Here is a 22,147-nt window from a genome sequence, read left to right on the forward strand (position 1 = left end):
ACCTTGAATATAATTATAGAAAATTATTAATAATTATTCGATGTCAACCTTATCACCCATCTAAGCACGAACCATGATGACCAAGTTATAAGAAGCTAAGTGACAAATGGGAGGCACGTCTTTCAGAAGCTATCAGAAGCTGAATTTTGCTTTAAATATTTTCAAGTCTTTTTATTATTATTTAATTTTCACCAATAATACAGAGTTAGGAAGAGATTTAATTTTTCTCATGGGATTAATATATAAGTTTTACACATGCTTTCCAATCTAACCTCCGACCAGACTAACTAATATTTCATATTAAATTCACAAACATGCAACTGAGATCCCCACGTTCTACTCAATTTTTTTTTTTCGGTCCAACGAGATAGTAGCAACGGAATTAGCCTGCCAACTCGAGGGAATGAATGAGAATTATATTAATTCGATGAACATTGTTAATTTAGAGGTGTGAAGACTAAATCAATTTGTATTTCATAGGGCGTCAAGCACCGAACATAAAATCAACATTCAAGATATGCCTGACTTTCTCGACTTTTGCTTGATCGACGGACTTATCCGGGGCATGGACTGACGAACCGCTCTTTTCACTTTTCCAATAATCACACAGCGGAACTCTTCTTTCATGAATATCATACCATGTCACTTAAGGATAAGAATACGTAAAAATAATAATCAAATGACTTAAAACAAGGCCGATGGAGGCAATTAGGGCACGACAGATGCCTTTAAGGTTGGTGGAGGTAATCGAGGCTTGATAGAGATTTAACGGAGTTAACTTAGGTGATGGAGATAACTGAGGGCAATTTATCTTTCTTTTTTTTTGTAGTTACAATTTATAATTTAATATCCAAAGCCGTTGCCCAATTATTTTTATCTTAAACTATATATAATAGAATCATATAATACACCCTGCAGAACCATTACCATATATACATGTTCAAGTCCAACTAAGATGCAGCCTACATGTCTGGTATAATTTTTCAAGCACCAAACCATTTTTTTCTCTTAGTCAAAGAATTCAGCCATTTTTGCTTCTGGGTTTGTTTATGCTGTTTAATTTCGTAACTCTAGCACGGGACGATCAGACGGCTGAAAATGTTCATTTTCCATGATCATGGTGATGTGAGTACTTAATTTCTGGGAAAACTTTTCTTTTAGAAAGAAGAAAAGTGTTTGGCGATCAAAGGCAAAGGCATTTGCTTAGGAGGGAACTGTTTCAAACGGTCTTCTTCAGCCACCTTCAATACTTCAAATTCAAAAATCTATGCTCTTTAAAGGTAACATAAAGACTGTTCAATATACCGTTGCTTTTTCAATTAACCGTTTCCCTTTAAAATTTAAAATTTCTGTTGGTTTGCCTTTCACCCCAAGAAATATTTTCCAACCTTACTTTTTTGCTTTAAATTTTAGCTACATATTCAGTCAATTATTTTAGCTTGCTGATGAAAACAACCTATCATAAACCTCTTTTGCTTTTTGTTTCAAAGAAGAAGAAGATTAATGCTTTTTTCTTCCTTTTTTGTTCATTTGTCTTCTAAATCTAAGATTCTAGATGGTAGAATATAAACCAATTCCCGGGTCTTTTTTTTGGATTTGAGTTCTAACATTAACCCAAGTCCCAAATGGTAACACTTAAATGGTTGAGTATGTGCAGGGTTTTGAGCAATTAGAATTTAGAACACAAGTTTTGAAGGCTCCAATGGACAATTTATCAAATTCTGATGAAAACTATGATCTGGGATATCTTCCTTCACCTTCTTCTGTGGATCAGAATGATCACTCACTGGCAGAAACTTCAACAAGTGGTGATTCTTTTATGTACCGCCGGACGAATTCAGAGACCTCAGCTTTGTCGGAGTCTGTAGATGATAGCAGTTACTCTGGTGAAGCATCCCCTTGGTTCTGCCCAAATGTGAAAACCAGATTTCATAACCAGGTTGCTCTTACCAGACTAGGAATGAAGCAGCACAACAAGAATGCCACAGATGATAAGCTTGAAGATCATGAAGCAGTAGATGCAGGTGGGTTTCAATAGTTTTGTTTCTCAACAATCTTCTTGCCTCATCAAGAAACAATTTAAAAGCAGTATGAATTGGCCAAATAACTTTGATATGAATGTTGGCAGAGCTTGAGATGATGAAAGAACGATTTGCAAAACTCTTGTTGGGTGAGGACATGTCAGGAAGTGGGAAAGGGGTGTGCACTGCGGTTACAATCTCAAATTCGATAACCAACCTCTATGGTAATTATATTTTTCTGAAATTTTTATGATTAATTAGAGGTCAATATGTTGTTTTTCATTTCAATCTCAATGAGTCATTTTGTTGGGATTTTCTTCTGCAGCCACTGTGTTTGGGCAAAATTTGAGGTTAGAGCCCTTGAACCCTGAGAAGAAAGCAATGTGGAAGAGGGAAATGAATTGCCTGTTATCAGTTTGTGATTACATAGTAGAACTCATCCCCATATCCCAAAATTTGCAAGATGGGACAGAAATGGAGGTGACTGTCAAAAATCCATGACAAAAAGTTCAATTAGTTTCTGCTACCGGGGTCTGTTTTTGACATTTTGTATGTTGTTCTTTCAGTTGATGACAAGCAGACCGAGATCTGATCTCTATATCAACCTTCCAGCTTTGCAAAAGCTTGATGCAATGCTTATTGTAAGACCAGTTTAATGTGCCAAGTTTCTTTTCTTGAAACAAAGCAATTCTGTTTCAATCAAGGCCTAAATAAGTTAATGAATTTGTTTGTCTTTTCTTTTGGCAGGAAGTACTTGATAGTTTCCAAGATACAGAATTCTGGTATGCAGAAAAAGGGAGCATGTCATCAAACTCAAACCATTCAGGTTCAGGATCGTTCCGTAGGGTTATTGTTCAGCGGAACGAGGAGAAATGGTGGTTGCCGATTCCATGTGTTCCTCCAGGTGGCCTCTCTGAGAAGTCAAGGAAGCATTTGAAACACAAACGTGACTCTTCTAATCAAATCCACAAAGCAGCCATGGCAATCAATAGCAGCATTCTTGCTGAGATGGAAATTCCAGACTCATACATGTCAACTCTTCCCAAGGTAGTCTTCAACCAACCAACATGAATTTTGTTATGCTTCTTAAATCCTTAGCCTTCTTATCCAAGGCTGACCCTGAAATTTTCGGGGGTTGAAACGAACAATAGACCTTTTTCCTTGGAGTTGAGACTCAACTTTAGGCTAAAAATTGTGTCCTGGGCTAAAATTAATGCAGAAAAGTACTTCTATCTAACTTGGTTTGGTTTGTTTCATTAAAAAAAATAATTAGTTTTAGTAGTTTTATCTTTTTGTTTTGGTGTGGTTATAGAAGTTTTTTGTGTTTTTACAAAACAATTGGGTGTGCAGAGTGGAAAATCGTGTCTTGGGGATTCCATTTACCGCTACATGTGCACCACAGACAAGTTCTCCCCAGAACATCTTCTCGACTGCCTCAATCTAGCAACTGAACATGAAGCACTTGAGCTTGCAGACAGGGTTGAAGCTTCAATGTACACATGGAGACGTAAAGCATGCATGAGCAATTCAAAATCTTCATGGGTCATGGTGAAGGATCTAATGTCGGAAACAGACAGGAGTGACAAAAACCATATTTTGGCAGAGAGAGCCGAGTGTTTGTTGTTCTGCTTGAAGCAGAGATATCCTGAGCTCTCTCAGACATCCTTGGATACATGCAAGATCCAATACAATAGGGTAAGCACATTTCGTGGTCGTGACTGGAATTTGAAGAAATGAAACACTACCACATCAGTTGGAAATTAAATTTAATGGCTCTAGCATATTATAGAGTAACTAATCGAAACCTCAAAGAAAAAAAAACATTTCATCTAAATTTGATCAAACAAAGTGTCAGAGTTGATCTGAAGAACGCGTTTTTTATGGTTGTTTTTTGCAGGATGTGGGGCAAGCAGTACTGGAGAGTTACTCACGGGTGTTGGAAAGTTTGGCATTCAACATTGTTGCTTGGATTGAAGATGTAATTTGTGTTGAAAGATCTGTGAGAAACCAAGGCAAATAATTAGAGACTGCAACTAAGTTCAAGCTTTCTTCTCCAGCATTTTCGTTCAACAATTTTGAGACATTTTTACTTTGGCTGCTTGTTTACTTGTATGAAGCTAATTTGTTAGTTGTACATTTAGCTCCTAGTAAAACAAATGAGAAAATTTTAAGTGTTTCAGAATTTATATTCAGATCTTAAATTAAATCCTCAAATTAATGAAGCTTGAATGAAAACACAAAAAACAAGCCCATCCCAAGTTCCCCCATCCCCGTCAGAACGTGGGGTAACAATCCCCAATATTTGCAAAATGACCCTTTGCTTACATTTCTTCATTAAATCCTCAAATTAGATAAAGCCGTCACTATAGAATTCTACTACATTTCATCCTTGGTAGCTTTTCTAATACGGATTTGTGTTAAGGACTTCTAAGATTAGATATGTTGTGTTAAGGACTTCTAAGATTAGATATGTTGATGGGTTAAATATTTTTTTTAACATATACCATACATACGACCCAATAACTGAGATTAGAAGTCCTTAACTAATCTTTAATGACGACTTTCCTTTATCCTTAGTTTATCTTTCTCAACAAAATAGTTAGTTCCATGAGTTTCCACTGTTGCAAATAGTGAACTTGGATGTTAAGACTAGAAAGTTTTAACCCTTGTCTAGATAGTCTTTATAATTAAATCAAATGAGCAATTTTATGAGCCATGCGTTTATTATCATGGGATTTCAGGAGATTTCAGAGATTGTAAACGATAGGATATTTCCAGTTACATTAAAATCTCAAATGTAGTGGTTGCAATGCGACCCCTTGGTTTGTTTTTCCCTCGAAGTAAATACTCTTTCAAGTGCAAATTTGCCACAGAAATAATTGCATTGAGATGCACCAAATATTAACAGTAACCGAAGGGATCCGCAAGCATTGGATCATTGCTCTGCAAGTCAAAGACGCTAAGCAAAACATGACATCCATTCCTCCCATGCCGAAATGGAATGGACGACAAGATTTCAACAAGCGAAGTGCACACGCATATTTTGTTCACAAGATCAGCAGAAGCATCGCACAAGAATATTCTATACTCGCGACCATAACAAATTCAAATGCAAAAGTAATGTTCCTCCGAAAGCAGTAAAGATCATATCAAAATAGGCATATACAAAACCACCAGAGTATCATTGCAACCCTGAACTTCCATTGAGAGCCATTGGGAAATCACCAATTAAAAATAGCGACTCCCCAACAGCCATACGCTTTCCTTGAAGACCAGTTTCCTTGGAATGCATGAGCATCCATCCAATAATACTAATAACAATGAAATTGATGCATATCCACTACCAACTGAAAATCGACTCCATATTGTGCACTTCGATTTTTTGACAGATAAAAACTGAAGTGGATTTGGAGAATCGTACTACATGATCTCCCAAGCAAAGTCACAAGTCACTTTGTTTTTCAATCAGACCAGATTAGACATGGACCAAAGATCCCATAAACCTTCAGCCGTTCCTAAAGCCAATTTGTTCAGTAAGTACATGAGCAAAAAACTACAGCAGTATGTGTAGTGTTTTTCTGCCCATCTTTTCTAACATTGTGGTGCTCTCCATTCCTTTACCAGCGACTAAATTTAACCAATCAGAGCCAACGTTATGTGCTTTCATTTACAAACGAACCACTTTTCACACAACAGAATAAATGGAAATGTGTCTATAATTATCAATAAAAGTGCTCATAATTTTTTTTTAAATACAAGTGCAATGTATGAAATAAGATGTACACAATATGAATGCATGTGTGTACGTGCACTCATGTAAATGCATGTGTGAGTTTGTGCGTGTGTGTGTGTGTGTGTGAGAGAGAGAGAGAGAGAGAGAGAGAGAGAGAGACTAGAAAGTATAAATTGATTATAAAGAAACAGCTACATATCATTCTGGAGATATCTTACTCAGATCAATTGGTAAAGTGAACAAAATATCTCTATATACAACAGACCTCCGAACAGCATGCAGAGGTGCACAGTTGGATGAGGGGAGATCAAAGGGTCAGTAGTCAATCAGGCACAAGCACCGGCTGTAAGGATTGCGCGAGAACATCTTCACATTTCTTCCAAAAAGACCCCACGCAGCCCCCCAAAAAAATTCCCTCTCACCAGCTTCTCCGTCATCAAAGAAAAGGACCCGCACAACAACGGTGATCCTGATACCAATTATGCACAATGAACGTAAACATGAAGTTACCTGCTGAGGGGGTTCCCACTCCAGACGGAATTAACAACAAAGTTAACTTTAAAACTCAGCTGTCATCATCCACCGCACCAATGTATGTGAGATCCTTTCGTCTCACCCTAACAGCCCCTTTAAGCCAGCTAGATGCTCGAAGATTTCCATGGTCTGCACTGCCTATCAAAGCACTGTTACTTGAAGATGGGCCTGATCCTGCACCATCTTCCAGCAGCGTCCATGGATCAATATCCATATCATAATCCTGTGACGGCAATGATTTAGACTTCCCTGGTATGTTAGCTACAGTTCGTGCCAGAGGAACCTGATTTCTCTGAGGTGGGTTTGAGATTCCAGAATAAAACCCAGGAGTCGATATGCTGGTTTGAAGAACAGCCAAAGCAGTATTCGGAACAGGTGGTGGTTGGCAAGAGACAAAGCACCGAATAGAAGGGACAACTACAGGCATTGCAGTTTGAATACGCCAGCGAATCCTTTCCGGCAGTTGCATGCGATCCAAGTCACTCTGCATACACAAGACAAGTAGAAAACCATTTACCTCTTTACTGAAATTTTTAACCAAATTTAGCAAATGAAGGCTCCATTAAAAACCTCAACTAATATTGAATCAGGCACAATTAAAGGAGAAAAGGTACCCAGCAATAAGTGTATTTGAGCTAAATTAATTTTGTTGGCAATCCCAACACACCCTACATTAATGCTAAATGGCATGGAATGTACCATATAATGTAATATACATCAGTTGACACTATTTTAAAGTGAGGAGAGGACTTCCAAACAATAAATTTCTTACTGAAACTGATGGTAGCAATTTGGAACTAGGACTATAGGTCCATAGCTTTTTTTCCTTTGCTGGATTGCAGGGTATGTTATAGAATAGTTACAAGGAATTTGTTACAAAGCTTATAACAAAGCACCACCACTACATCCAAAAAAAAAAGCAGCACTTTAGGATTTTGCTTTCCCTCCTTTCTTTTCTTTCCTATTATTATTTTTTTTTAGGACAGGGTAGGGATGAAGGATATGAAGGTTACAAAGACCGAACCTGTAAATGGTCTGCCATTTCACGATCAAATGCAGCAAAATCTTTTCCACTCTCATTTGTTGACTTAGTAGGCCTCAACCAACTTGGCTGGCAACTGCTTAACAGCCCATGCAGAACCAACAGTAACTGATCAAAGAGACTTTCACTTGACAAGTCTGCAAAAGAAGCAGAGGCAGCCTCTGTTGAAGACTCTGCCTCCCTCTTGGAAAAAGAACTCTGCAAGAGATTGACGCATAGCTCCGCATCCTCGTTCACAACTCGGTTTCCTAGAAGACGTAGTACTACAGAGGCTAGCCCCTGCCTCATGTTTCGCCCTGATGGCTCCCTGACAATTCCAATATGTTCAAATTAGTCAATTGCCGATCTGCTGAAACGTTTTAACATGACAGAATAACCTTGCTATGAACATCTTCAACATTTTTTTATCATGTGCAACACATATCACTAACATACAACATACAGATGTTGAAAAGGTAACAGAAATCCAACCCAATATTTCTGAAGCATATCTTAGTATCTTACAAAAGGAATGTATTTAGGCTAAAATAACCAAGAGTGGCAACAAGTGGAGTGCCTGAAAATATACAAAAAAAATTTGCTGTGATATAAAATTATAAATGGCAGAGGAAAGAAAATTTCATGCTACTCATTTTTCATTATATAGACAACAGGTTGATATTCCTTTTAGTTTTGTATCTTATTTTACAATAAGTTGGATTCCAGGAGGTTACAGTACAAATCAATAAAATTTAGAAGAAGAAAAATTCATGTGATGATCATGTGTCCAAGTTTCATCCGTTTGAAGAATAGAGTATTGACTGAAATCACACACCAAAAAAATAATAATAATAAGAGAGGACATTGCATCACAAGTGAACTCCAAGTTAACTTACATAGATCCGGATAGAGATTCAAGGATCTCTTTCCTAGAACATGAAAAGGAAGTCTTCAAATTAAATAGTTCAGATCAAAATAATCCCAACAGAAATGTCACCCTTTTTTCACCACCAGATGCACCCACATATATGTCGGTGCATCAATATAATCAAAATTCCCATCTGTTTACATCTTTACACAACAACCAAAGACAAAATGCATCAAAAAAGAATGCTAAGTACACAATTCAACTAGGGTAGTTAGACAGAGATTGAGACTATGGTCGAAATAAATTAAATTAACTGATTGATGCACTACACCTTAACTGGCTCTCAACTCTCAAATCACAAATATATATGTAATCAAATAAACAGGTGTATGTAAAAATAATGTTGAAACGAATCAGCAGTGATGGAGATACAGGCAACTAGTAATCCAAGAAAAACAAGCATATTCTCATGCTAACAAAATAAGTACAATATTTCAACCAAAAAAACCTGTACCTGTCTGCACAAATGATAGGAAGCAATCTTAAGAGTAACTGCAATCGCAGCGACATAGAAGCTCGCAAAGCTGCAGGGGATGGTGGAGCAGAATCTGCTGCTACTGCTGCACGTCTAGCTAACCCAGGACTCCCACCCCTTATACCTTTGCGATTATTTCCTTTGCTTGTGGGACCTTCAACGCCAGAAGGAGCTGGCCCTGCTTGCTTATTTGTCCCACGAGTAACTGCACTAATTTGTACCTCAATATTACTCAACTGCTTGATCAAATCATTCGCAAAGGTATTGCGTGAGTCATCGGAGCTTTGATCTATACAAGGAAGAAGTAATTCAATGAGAGCCCTCTCTGTCACACGCTGCTGGGTGACATTGTAGCTTTCAATATCATATGTTGGAGTGAGCCCTTTCCCGTACTTTTTTGAATCTATTCCCTCTTCAACCATCTCACCCTCTTCAAGGGAGGTGACTTCAAACTTCTTCTTATCTCCCTTGTTTGTCACAGGATCAAAACCATAACTACACCATCCCCAAGGCTTCCAAAACTGGGTCTTAGTGGAGAGACCTTTAGTCTCAGCAATATTGAGAAGACGTTGTCTAATGGTTTTTCGTCCAAAAAGAACATCTGATCCACCCAAGAACCACTTCACCTGCAACAACATAGAATCTGCTAGTGACCTCCCGAAAAGATGAACCACATCTGAGAAAAGAGGTGCAGCATCAGGTCTGACCAATAATCTCGTAAGGATGATTTCAATGAAATATTTCTCATTCTCAGAGGCAGCAGCCTTTTCAGGACTAGGGGAGGATGAACGAATGGCATCCACTAAGGACATATCCTGAGTCTCAAGCTTTTCAATGAGTGCTTGTTCGTTCAAGAGGAGCCTGAGCTCTACCCACTGCCAATGAAATTTTGCAGGTTGCAGGGTATCTAAGATATGTACAAGCTTATCTACAAGCTTTGTTTCACGTTCTGCATATTGAACCTTCGATTCGCCATGTCCAGAAACCTGATTTCCTTCACACTGCATAAATAAAGACACTGGCATCTTACAATCCATGATAGCATTTAGAAACAGCCTTGCACGCAATGGAACAAAAGCCGTGGATTTTAAAAGCATGTCTGAACCATTCAACTCTAGTATGGCTGCAAATTCAGCATCACTGCCATCTGCAGCTACGAGATCATAGAAACCCTGACTATCTCTCAAACACACATCACGAAAAGGTGAGTGCTTTACAGCATCACCTATAGCTGTTGTTAAAGATTGATATAATTGATTAAAATCCTCCCGGGCTGCAATGCTAGTGTTAAGAAGGAATGGCCGCCATACAACAAAAGCAAATATTGAATAGGCCGGTGGAAAGACCAAACCAAGGGGGAGCATACGCTGCATCCTCGAAAGAGCTATCACAGTGGGTTCACCCAAGAGTTCCACAACCAATCCATCAGAAACAGTTCTGCAGTTTCCGACAAGCAGTCTAAACCAATGCACATAAACTTCAAGCGAGATATCCCCCTTAAATGCCCCAGAAGACCGAGCATTACCATTAGAGTTGGATCTACTACTCCTTACAAACTGAATTATATCCAACCTTTCCTTTAACTTGAATACAGTCACCAATCTCTCCAGGCTAGTAACCCCTTGAGCAACTGCCCCAATAATTAGCGCAGAAACTGCAGCTGCAACTTTTGTTGTTCTCCCAAGACCAATTTTTGTAGAACTGTTCAAAATATCATTAGAAGCATTAGTGTTGGAATCATGGGATTCAGGAGATGACTGATATTGATTTCGAGATGCCTTTCCAGGAGAAAAAACCCCAGCAAGAGCAGAACAAGCTTCTGTCGCAAGGGCTACCTCAAATACACGGGTTTGGCGCTCTCCAAGAGCTTCCTTAAGGAGGCATAGGCAACTTATATGGATGCGCAAAATACGCCTTGCACAGTTCAGGGAATCAGTGGCAGCTGGAAAACTTGAATAGCTACCCCCTGCTCTAAAATCAGAAACTTTTGCTATAATTGGTCCTACATTACCCACAATAGCAGAAACAGCAGAAGACACCAAAGAGGGGTCCCCTTCTTGAGCAGCACCACCAGTCTGCCGAATGCAGTCCATCAGTTCTGTAATTACATTTTGAGCTATCTGATATCCATCATCCCATTTTTCAACAGGAGGGCCTTTATGAGCACCAGCAGCAAAGAGTTTTCTCTCTTTGCCATAAAAATAATGCAAGGCATCCTCGACATTCACATTTCGTTGCACTATTTCTCTCATGTTTAAACCCGCCCTGGACAACCGGACACCACTAATCTTTTGGCGGAAAAAATCATCAAGATCTTCAACCCCTGCTGGAACACCAAGCGGAAACCCCAACTCTCCATCCACTGATTGTCCAGACTCGAGTTCAGAAAGAAGTCTCTTATCACATGTTGCCTTGAAATTCTTCTCCCATTCAATGACACTAGCCACATTACTATTTCGCTTCGACAAATACCGACTGTATGCTAAGGCAGGCGACCCTGAAAGCCTTCCATTAGATGCCACTATTGCTGAAGCACGGTGCATTATAGCTGACAAGACTTCTGGAATAAGATCTGTAGCAATAACTATGTTCTCATACCTGAACCAAATCCATCGTTAGGAAATGCAACAGGATCTAAAAAAATCCTCAAGGAAAGTACCAATATGAAGAGAAAAGCAATTAAGTAGTCATGGACAATTAAAAAAGTGGAGGGGAGAGATCATATATGAAAGTAACAGCAATTTCTTTATGAGAATCAAGCATGACTAATTAGTATATGCTGGTTATCAATTGTGTGCCACAATACAACTGTGAACTAAATTGGACAAGAAAAGTCGATGCAATGAATTTATGTAAGTTTATTAAAGAAGGAAACAGACTACTCCCAAAAGATGAAGGAGAGTTTGCTGTTCGGGGAAACTATCTCATACAGGATAAATAAGACTCTGTTTCCAAACTAGAGTTAACCAAATTGCAAGGTGGCATACTAAGAACAGTTTCCCAATTTTAGTTGAAGAGAACAAAGCAAATTTGTTCTGACTGCCTTATACTTGCGAAACAAATAATTGTAAAAAAAACAAAAAGTTAACAAAGGGTATAGACTAATCTTAATATGTTGAATGTGGTTTGTGCAATGTGCTCTCAAGACTGTAACTCCACTATAATCAACGTCTCCCTACTTCCAAGAGAATCAAAAAGTGAACCTCATAAATGATAAAAGTATTTGTTAAAGGAGAGAACAAAAAATTCATTAGTCCCTGTACATTTCATTCTTCTCCTAATTATATCGTCAAAGAAGGGATAGATAAGTAAAATTGTAATTAGAGAAGCAGCAGAACTGTCAACAAATTTTTGAACATATTTATAGAGATAGAAAGTGCACCTTCGAAGGGATGATATAAGAAATGCCTCCCCCACTTCACACACTTGGCTTTCAACATTTTTCGGCAACAACAGAATGTTTCTCCCACTATGGAATGTAGAACTGGGGCTACTAACCTTTGGCAGCAACCAAAGCAGAAACTTGACTGCTAAAACTAAATCATTTGAAACATCCATCAAATACAGTGCAGCAGAAAGTTCATCTTCACCGAGCTTCCACCGTATGGAGCTCCTATCATCAACAGAAGTGAAAGTCCTACCAAACTGGCCAACCTTAGCAATAGTCTTTTCAGTCTCTTCAACAAGCTGCCTAATAACAGTCATCAACCAAACCGTAATAGTCCTCTTCTCCATAAATCGTAGCCGCTTTAAAGCTTTTCCAATTGAAACAATATCTCCACCATGGCTCACTTTGGTTGGATCTGTAGACTTCGGAGTTTCTCCCTCCAGTCCAGTTCTATGATGAGGACAGCTTACTTTATTATTGCAGACATGACTTGTAGATGCCCCCTGGCTACCCTCAATCCTAGCAGCTGCTAGTTGAGCAAGACTTTGAGTTTTACGAACTATTTTCTGCCGAATCCTAGAGACCTGTTTGGTTGACTTAACTGGTGGATCAACCTTCATTGGCTCCAAGGATTTAAGTCTCTTCCTCATCCACCAGGTATCTTCATCGTCAGAAGGAATTGGAGAATTTCCTTGGATGTATGAGCTCCTTTCATCACTCACCTTTTGCCTCTTTGCCCTTTTGCATTCTTCACACCCAGGGGTGCCTTCTCCCAGATCCATCTTATTATAAATTGACCCAAAGGGCCTCTTCACACTCCCTTGGGATTCATCAAGTCCTGTTTCTGTTGATGGGGATGAACTATTTGGGAGTTGCAACAGAACTGAGATTGCTTCCTTTAGTTCTTCGAGATCAGCATCAGATTTGCCACCTTTAACAGACAATATGTTGGATGATGACTGAACCGCCTTCCACTGATCAACAGAAACTGGCAAAGGACCGTCCTTTCCAGGGACAGGAAAATGCTTTTGCTTCAGAGCAGACACAATCATATTCGCATTTTTATTTTGATCAGAGAGAAGCCCGCGAAGTATTAGGCGGCGCTCAGTTGAGTATAAGTTCATAGCCTCTGAAAGTTGAGGCTCTTCAGCAATCCCTGCTTCTTTCAAAGCATGACGCATCAAGAGCCCAGGCAACAGCTTCAAGATTTGATAATGCCTCTTCCGTCTGTCTACTTCAACCACCGGTCCATCCGTATCCATAATTCCACTAACTATCAGCTGCCTAACATAGGCATGGGGGTGAAAAATACCAGATCGTATGAGTTCAATTACAAGTAGTTGAAGGCGCTTGAAACCTTCTCCTTTTCCTGCTTCATGTTGATCAATCCAACACACTATAATATCATGTAAAGGACCTGGGCTCTCGAATATATTTGACGATTTTATACTTCTTTGATCACCATTTTTTGATCTATTCTTAGTTTCATAGGAATTTCCCATGGATATTCTGACAGGAAAATTATTATGCTGGGTGGAACCTTTTGCAACACTACCGACTCCAAGGAAGCTGTCATTCTTACGTTGAGGTGAACATTGTAAATCTCTTATCTTGAGTTTCAAAAGCTGAATTACAACATGTACCTGAGAAAAATCCTTTCTGCCAGTAAACTTCAGCTCACAAGGTGGGGCAGTTCGAAAATCCCTGAAATCACATGTTGCCCATTCACAAAGGAAAAACACAGAGCAAACAAATGACAAGTTCGCAGTCCCAATCCACTTCAACGATGTTCTCAAGCATGGACTAACTCCTGTGATCCAACTTTCATTTGCGACTCCATCACAAGGATCTTCAAACAGAAATCTATAAGCCCCTCGAACATCTCCCTGAACAAGAGATCTATCTAGGGCCTGTACAGCTTTAGCAATACTATGGAATGGATAACTAGGGCTTGCAGCCTTTGCAAGATTGTCAGCACGTTTCTGAATGGATGAAACAACATGATCAAAGGCCAAGGACTGATATTGGGCATCAAAACCTTTACTTCTGAACGCAGAAGCAACTTCTGCCGGACCATTTCCAATCTTTCTCACATCCTCGGACATCTTTGGTAATCCATCATTTACTATATAAGAGACTACACAAGATGGTAATGGAAAGCAGTCCAAAGCCACAAATGTATCAGGTACAGCAAGTATTAAATAACGAAGCATCTCAACCACAGTAGACACTGTATATGCCCTACGAGAGTTACCCACAACATCTGACCCTCCTTGAGAAGGTTCGCGAATGAAACGAACAGCTACCCCAACAAGATTGCGCACATATGTTTGAGATAAAACAACAGTTTCCAGAACACCATATACAATAGGTAAGAGCAACTGCATAATCTCAAGCAATTCTTTCTCCTGCAAGAGCACAAATATTAGTTTAGAAGCTTATTAAGATAATTTCAACATTGGTAAATAGTCTTTAAACAATAAACATATAAAAAAACTAATACCTGCAGTTGACTAAGAACCCACTCAATAATAAGAGTAGGAAGAAGCAGCCCCTCGGCATGATGCCATTGCAAGAGCCGCACCACATACCACCACTTGAAATGTAGGGAAGGCTCCTCACCGTCAGGGACTGCTGATGCTGGATCACTCCTTTGTGGAACTGACCCAGCATAAAGCGTTTGTGGCGAACGATCTCTGTTGTGTGAAGTAGAATGAGAATTATTTCTCGAGAATAACTCATCGAGAAGGTACTGCAGGTAATCGATAACATCTTTTGTCCAGAGCTCTGTGCGGGACAACTGAGCTTTATCAGGTGCCCCAGAAGAAATAATGGCAGAACCTGGCCTGACCTGCAAAAAATGCAGCAATAACATGCTACTGGAAACTTCCAACATGAAAAGTATTGACAAACAGGTTAAGATCAGAACTCAGTTCTGTTATGAATGTGCGAGCATATATACCTGATTAAGATAAGTTACTTTAATAAACCAAGTTGCTCTCAGCAATGGAACATTATTCCTTGTAAGAACTTCAAATAGGGGTCTTTTCCTATACCCGTGAGGAACATGATCAGCCAACGAACGCAAGCGCTTGTGTTGTTGTGATAGACCCTGGAACAGAATGGGAAAAAAAGTACATAATCAACATATAAAGAAATAAATGGCAGCAGAACTTCTTATCAGTTATTCCTAAACCGCTAGGTATGCCCAACCCAGTATTTCACAGGTAGACCCTCCACTAGCACGATGACTTCCTGACTTCCTTTCATTTCTATTTTCTTCATATTTTGAGGGATACCTCTCCATCATTATCAAATTCTCACTCACCAACTTGATGTACCTTTTTGTTTGAAAACTTTGGACAAGTTCATCGTTTGAGAGTGATTTTCCTCTTAAAACGCTCAATATTTGGCAATGTGGATAAAATTCCAAACAAAAACTAATTACAGAATACCCGAATAGCTCAAGATTACTCAAAATTATGCCATTTTGCAGAAAGCCATGGAATATATAATAATAACTGTGGTCCTCATTTTTGTGAGAATAAATGTGGCCCCCATTTTGCTGCCCTCAGCATGATGTTAAGATGTTTGGGATGAACCAAAGTCACCATACCACAAAGTTTCCTATTTACACAAGTTAACAGAGCAACTGAAGGGGCAATAGCACCTAGCTGTTTCTATGTTGCAGAGTTTCTCAAGCATAAATGGACAATTAGAGAGAACAGCATGGCTACTGCTTTGCTCTTTTTATACAAAAATTAGGTTCCCATTATTAGAAACAACTGCTTAATTGAGAACACAAAAGGCACACCTCAATCCATTTTTTTCGTAAGTCTTCACCGCAGTGCCGCTGTTCAGGAAAAACGCCTGGCTTGGACAATAGTGTATCAGCAAGAGGGGCACCGTACACTTGACCAGCCTGCCATGGAAAAAATTAAACATATAATACACCATAATGCGACACCAATCATATAACATCCACAAAAACTGAAAAGTTTTATGCAGAAGAAATTTCCACAAACATCAAAAAATAGTTGAGAAAGGATAAACTACCTTCCTCTTTTGAGCACGAGATTCATTGATGGCCCTAAAACGTTTTTTTATGGCCTGAAAGGTAAGAAAAAACTTAAAATTCATATAATCCACTTAATGCTTTTCAATGGAAAGTACTAAAAGCCAAAGAAAGAGGTAGGAAGAACTCTTACATTTAAACCAAAATGGAGATCTACCTAATAACTATACAAATTAAGTGATTTACCTCTTTGCATCTGAAGACGAGAGGCTTGTTAAACACTTGAGCCTGACTCAGCGATATCTCTCTAGATTCCTGGAAAATTCACCAAGTCATCATAAAAACCCACTTGTGATGGACCCACAAAAATTTGAATCTCAAAAGACCTTAACAAGATATATGATAATCCAAATTAAGATCAGGCCATAAAAAAAAAAAAGATGGCCCTGATAAAATATGCTTTGATATGGATTGGAAAAGAAAAGAAAAGAAAAGAAACAAGACTCTTCAGAACAGTGCAGAGGGACGTGCACAAATGGTTATTAGGAGTAAATTTCTATTCCAGTGTTTTTGGATGAAGAAATAACTACATGGGTGTTTCAGATTGATAGTCTTTCTTACGAGCCTATTAAAATATTTCTGTACTTGATTATAAAATAGTACCTCAATTCCTTCAACAGTCTCTCTGTATCCAAACTGCACATATTCTCTGGTAAGAGTCTCCTCTGGGCAATTTGGAGTTTGGGGGTGAAAGTCAGGTGGCCCAAGTCTGAGATTATACAAATTAAAAAAGATTTTTCAAAAAACAAAAAATATATATTTTTTGAACTAAGAACCATAGTCAGCAGAAATAGATTTATGATGCAAAAAAATATAACAAAAACATAACATATTAAAAAATAACACATTAGTTAATATATCCAGCAGTAAAACCTTACAGCAACTTATGCGCCTGTTTTCTTTTGGTCGGTATGATAATGAAATAAAACAAAGGAAACCCAGACTATAATGGCATATGAATGTCTCTTCTCTACAGATATTTAGAGCCTCTCTTCTTTACAGATATTTTAAGCAAAAGGACAATAATCAGTTGCAAAAATTACCGGCCATTCAAAGGGTCTTTTTCGCACTTCAACTTGTAAGGGTTTAACTGCGATGCGCGCCTACACAATTAAGAACAATTCGTCACATTTTATGACACAGGAAACACTCAATTTATAAATAGAATAGTCAAAACATTGAATAACTCCCCCACAAAACACTTTCATAATACAACCATTATAGAGTCAAAATAATCTTGGATATATTGGAAGTTACAAAATTGTGAGCCAGAATAGTCTCTAAGTGATGACACAATAAAGATAATTTAAGTTATAATTACAATATGACTGAAAAAGGAAATGGAGATGATATTGCCACTCCAAAATGGTAATCCTACACTCCTCCATAATAATAAAAAAATTATAATCAGAGAGGAAGGAGTGCAGGATGACTATTTTAAATAATAACAATTCCCATAGGAAAAAGCAAATTTTTTTCTCCACAAAAGAAAGGTAATACAACATACTTGTGGAACCCAGTTACCTCGAAGCTAGAGATAAGTTAGCAGGCAATGCAGCTGAATCAGCTCGCACAGAATCCCTCCCTGATGTCCCACCTATGGCGTTGTTATTAACTGCACTAGTGCAGCCGGTGGCATGATACCTTTGCATTTCTCCCAACTATCATCGGCATACTGCCCCCAGCATTGAACTGCTACAAGAAGCTGTCAAGCTAAACAACTTAGTTAAAATATCGTTGCCCTGTGAAGTCTGACAAAAGCCATCACCAGAAGAAGTAACAGTCAAATTAAGTTGAAAGCAGTTTGAGATAAGAATATATGCAACACACAAGGATTCAGAAGCCAGAACTCATGAATATAACACACACATCAAGAGCTACATAATGCAAATTGATAGCAGGAAAAACATTTAGCTAGTAACCAGGATATAGTTTTTGTAACCCTAAAATGTATTGCATGGAATGCATAACATATGAATTTCAATACACAATGCTAGAATATACAAGTGAAAACTTGCTTTTTGGGGAACAAGACAGGATAGATGGAGTATGAAGCAAAAGGATTTCAGCTCTCACAAACAACCAATACGGAGCATCCAGTAAGTGTGATTCAAGTAAAGCAACGTCTTTGTTTTTTTATTTATTATTACAATCTATTGTAAACCTATCCAACATTTTATGTTGAAAGTTTGACTTCTAAAGTTTCTGGGGCTAAACCAATCCGGGTACAAAGTGATACTTTGCTCATTCCAATAAACATTACCAAAAAGTTTGGAGTAGTAGTAAAAGTTTGGAGTAGTAACATAAAGAAAAAAGTAACACCTATTCCAGAATACAGAATCCAAGTCTGGATTTATACTACTGAACCTACTAACATATATAATTTTACACACGCATGTTCAAGCAAATCGTGTCTAAGAATTGCCTGAAAGTTTGATTCTCTATTGTTTAAAACAATATTAAATTTACTCAGGGAGGATTCAAAACTAAAATAAAACACATAAATAGCTAGTAGTTTCCAAATTTGATATCATAAAGAAAACGTTAAGCTCTTAGGACAACTAATAAAATTTGTGTCCTGATAATTCGCAACACCCAATTTTTTCCAGTTCATATCTTTTAGATATATATATGCCCTAATTTTCATACGACGTAGAAAAAGCAACAGAACTTAACCAAATCAATTTGATCTGCAATACGTTATCTAAAACGCAATAGAATTCCCAATATTTAAACTCCAAAGCTAAACCACTCAGGTAGCTCCAATCAGTTCAATGCCTATAAAAAATAAATAAAATAAAAAGGGCCAAACTTTCAAACAAAAATAAAATTAGCGATAGCAAACCTGAGCACTAACACAACCAAATCTGCTATTCAACCTACAAAATTCACAGCGCCCTAAAATCCAGCTATATTCCCAACGGCACTAAATAAAATTCGCACACCAAATCATCGAATCTTACATTAAAAGCACCATAAATTGAAGCAGGAAATTTGGCTAGGGTTTTGAAAGAAAAAAATATACCAATTTTCAGACAGAGAGCTATTGCGAAGCTTTGAATTGGGTTTTCAGCGGCAAGTGAGGCTAGGGTTTTTTTTTATGGCAATGGTGTAAAAAAGGCGAAGACTTTCGGACAAAACTGTAAACAATAATAAATACAACGATTTGAGATTGCACAAGCGTGGCTTTGAAAGGTTTGGGATTTCGAACAGATAGAGATGGGTTTTAGAGAAACAAATGGGGAGAATTGAGAAGGCGAAGAAGAACTGAAGAAGGCTCTCTCTCGGGCTTTTGGACTTTGACTCTTAATCTTCGCTGATGACGACGATGATGCCCCTGTTGCTTCCTCTGTTAGAATAAAGGGAAAGGGTGGGCGATCTGGGACTAGTAAATTATTATAAAATTATTTTCTGTATTTTCCTATTTTCTTTCCGATTTGGCCCTTCTTTATTCTTCTTTGATTTTGCTAGAAAGCTGAAAAATGGCAACTTTTGTGGGGGTAGATTGGGGATAAAACTGGGATACCCTAATTAAGCAGGATCAGATTTCATAGTGTTGATATGAAGTGTGTCTTTTGTGCTTTTAATAGGGAAATTGGTCATCTCATTCCTGGGTAAAATTGGTAGGGGAAATTATGGGTGGCATATGCAAATTCAAACCCATTAATGTTTTAGGATTTGATTCCTCATAATTTAATGTCATTTTTCCATGGTAATTTTACTTCTTTTTTTTAAGGATTGGTTGATCGGGACCAGCAAGTGAGCTATTTGATTCGTTTATTGAGTTGTTAAACACTTATGAACCGCTTCAAACTTAAAAAAAAAACGACAATTTCAAGCAATATTTGGTATATTTTATTACTTTTAACTTCTCATCAGGTGTTATGCATCTAAAATTTCCTATTTATAGGGTTCCACCAACTTCTTTTTTCAGGGTAGAGGATAGAAAGTATATACTATATCTTGGACTTAGTTATTCCCAAGGACAGTATCTTGAAGGTTAGAGCCATCAGCTAGGACACTATGCAACTCTGAGGCAGTGATGTGGCTGTCCATGCCCTCCTCAGTAACTATGGCCCATTTTTGGATATGTATGCATTTGTTTAAAGGCATGCCATTATCTCTAGCATACTTCCACTAATAGGACTAAAACCTTTAAGACTTCCTTCTCCTTTCTAGAATGACAACTTACCCTTAAAGTGCAATGCAAAGTTCTGCATGCATGCATGTACACACATATTGGGGATGTTGGATTTGAATATTGCACAGTATTTAACACATATAGTTTTTTTTTTACAAGTGTATGCAATTAGTTTATATTTTCTAATAACTGATCACGTAATCGAAACTAACACGTGAAAAGAATGAATGCGAATAATAATTTATCGAAATAAAAAATACACGTGTAGTATACAGTGATGGAGCCAGGTGTCCTCAAACCTATATATAGCTCGATGTACTCTTTTAAGATATTTGTAGTTATGGGCAATTTTGAAACAACAAAATAAAAACAATCACGTAATGACTCCCAACTTAAGATATTTAGCCCTCCATGAAAAGTTTGGTGACTCCACCCACTGACTCTCTGGAAAATTTTATCCAAATATGGCAGATATTTGCACGCACTAAAATTAAAACTAGTTGTCAAAAGTGTGTCTCATACATCCCAGTCGCAAAGTCAAAGACTCAAAACACCCAAAATTTATTTGAACTTGTGTTGATGCTGTTTCAGTTGTACAATTTGGTCATTTTGCACGTTCTAACCTAACCAGCAGTACTACAGATGCACTCTTTTGCTCTGGGAATATTTGAATATGCAGCAAAGCATAAATACAACCAATCAGAAAGTGACAAGCGGGGGTTTTGAGTTTGAGGGCAAACGCCCTATTCATCAGTGTAAGCTGTCCAATGCTTTAAGGTTGGACTTTGGACATGTGGTTTCAGTTAAGCAATCAGTTATCTGATCGGATATTTTGGACTTGAATCCCAACTGCCAAACCCTTTATTATATAAGCTAAATTATTACAAAAATTAAAAGATAAGTTTATTGGGTGTATTTAATACTTGTTCATTACTTAGCGTAATACACGTGTTTATACTTTGAGTGAATTTTATATACCATATTAACATGTCACACGGTGTATCAGATGCACACAATAACTTTTCATATTATAAATCTAGAATATGAACGTAGTAGATTCATTAATATGAAAAGCAATTGCAAGATTACACAAGAAGAACACTGTCCCAGATTAGAGTTCTTGCAAACAAGAAAACAGAAAATATACACAATAAAATACAACCAGTGCAAGAAAAGTGAGCTACACATGTATTTAAATCCCAGCTCACCCAGAATTGAATATAACAAGGTCCATAAAACTCAAAAACCAGTTTCCACTTACTCAAATTTCACCTTGACAACTCAGAGAAAGTCACAATATCTACATCACAACCCATGATTCCACAACACCAAAGGATAGTAGATCCCACCAAATTCATCAACTCCACTTCCACATAAAAGAGATCTTAGAAGACCAACCACAACCACCAACCACCAAACCCATAAATAGAATAACTTACGCAGCAATATTTGACATACAAACAATGAAACTATTTTGTGGGCTTAACTTATGAGCTTCGAGGAGCATACGTTTGGTAAGCTAAAGAATCATTAGTGCAAGTCTCTCATATTGAAGTCAAATAGATTATATAGATACATAGGTAGTCAAACTTTTCTTTCCAAGTTTCAACAACTCCATCATCAAAGAAACTGATGATGATGAGAGAGATATTTGAGTTAAAGTATGGCAAGCTTTTTCGACAAAGAGTCATATCAGAGATCCCAACTTATTATCTAAATTATCGATATGTCTCAAAGAATTTATAAATTTTTTTAATACAGGTGATATTAAGAGAAGTTGGAATCGAGTATAGGCTTGGTATACGATCAAATGTTCTTAATCACTTTAACT

At 37.8% G+C, this 22,147-nt stretch overlaps 2 protein-coding genes across 4 annotated transcripts; one reads left to right on the forward strand and one right to left on the reverse strand.

The window, feature by feature from the left end:
- Positions 1,522–4,205, forward strand: LOC18786318 (rop guanine nucleotide exchange factor 3). Its single transcript, XM_007217885.2, has 7 exons — positions 1,522–2,024; positions 2,129–2,245; positions 2,347–2,501; positions 2,588–2,662; positions 2,769–3,068; positions 3,372–3,716; positions 3,919–4,205. Exons 1-7 carry the CDS (start codon positions 1,640–1,642, stop codon positions 4,039–4,041), a joined length of 1,500 nt encoding a protein of 499 aa, XP_007217947.2. The 5' UTR covers positions 1,522–1,639; the 3' UTR covers positions 4,042–4,205.
- On the reverse strand, positions 5,908–19,629 carry LOC18784567 (mediator of RNA polymerase II transcription subunit 12). Of its 3 annotated transcripts, none has more exons than XM_020558220.1 (13): positions 19,201–19,629; positions 17,700–17,880; positions 17,219–17,278; positions 16,779–16,884; positions 16,362–16,430; positions 16,157–16,210; positions 15,915–16,022; positions 15,063–15,212; positions 14,604–14,951; positions 12,095–14,508; positions 8,692–11,310; positions 7,313–7,637; positions 5,908–6,772 (listed from the first exon to the last, which is right to left on the reverse strand). In XM_020558220.1, the coding sequence occupies exons 2-13, from the start codon at positions 17,825–17,827 to the stop codon at positions 6,320–6,322; spliced, it is 6,834 nt and encodes a 2,277-aa protein (XP_020413809.1). In that variant the 5' UTR covers positions 17,828–17,880; positions 19,201–19,629; the 3' UTR covers positions 5,908–6,319. The 3 variants fall into 3 exon arrangements, with proteins under 3 accessions (XP_020413809.1, XP_020413808.1, XP_020413810.1); XM_020558219.1 differs by having other exon boundaries at positions 17,700–17,926; positions 19,201–19,570; XM_020558221.1 differs by having other exon boundaries at positions 17,700–17,888; positions 19,201–19,560.

The sequence above is a fragment of the Prunus persica genome, chromosome G2, assembly GCF_000346465.2.
Source record: "Prunus persica cultivar Lovell chromosome G2, Prunus_persica_NCBIv2, whole genome shotgun sequence".
Lineage (NCBI taxonomy): Eukaryota > Viridiplantae > Streptophyta > Magnoliopsida > Rosales > Rosaceae > Prunus > Prunus persica.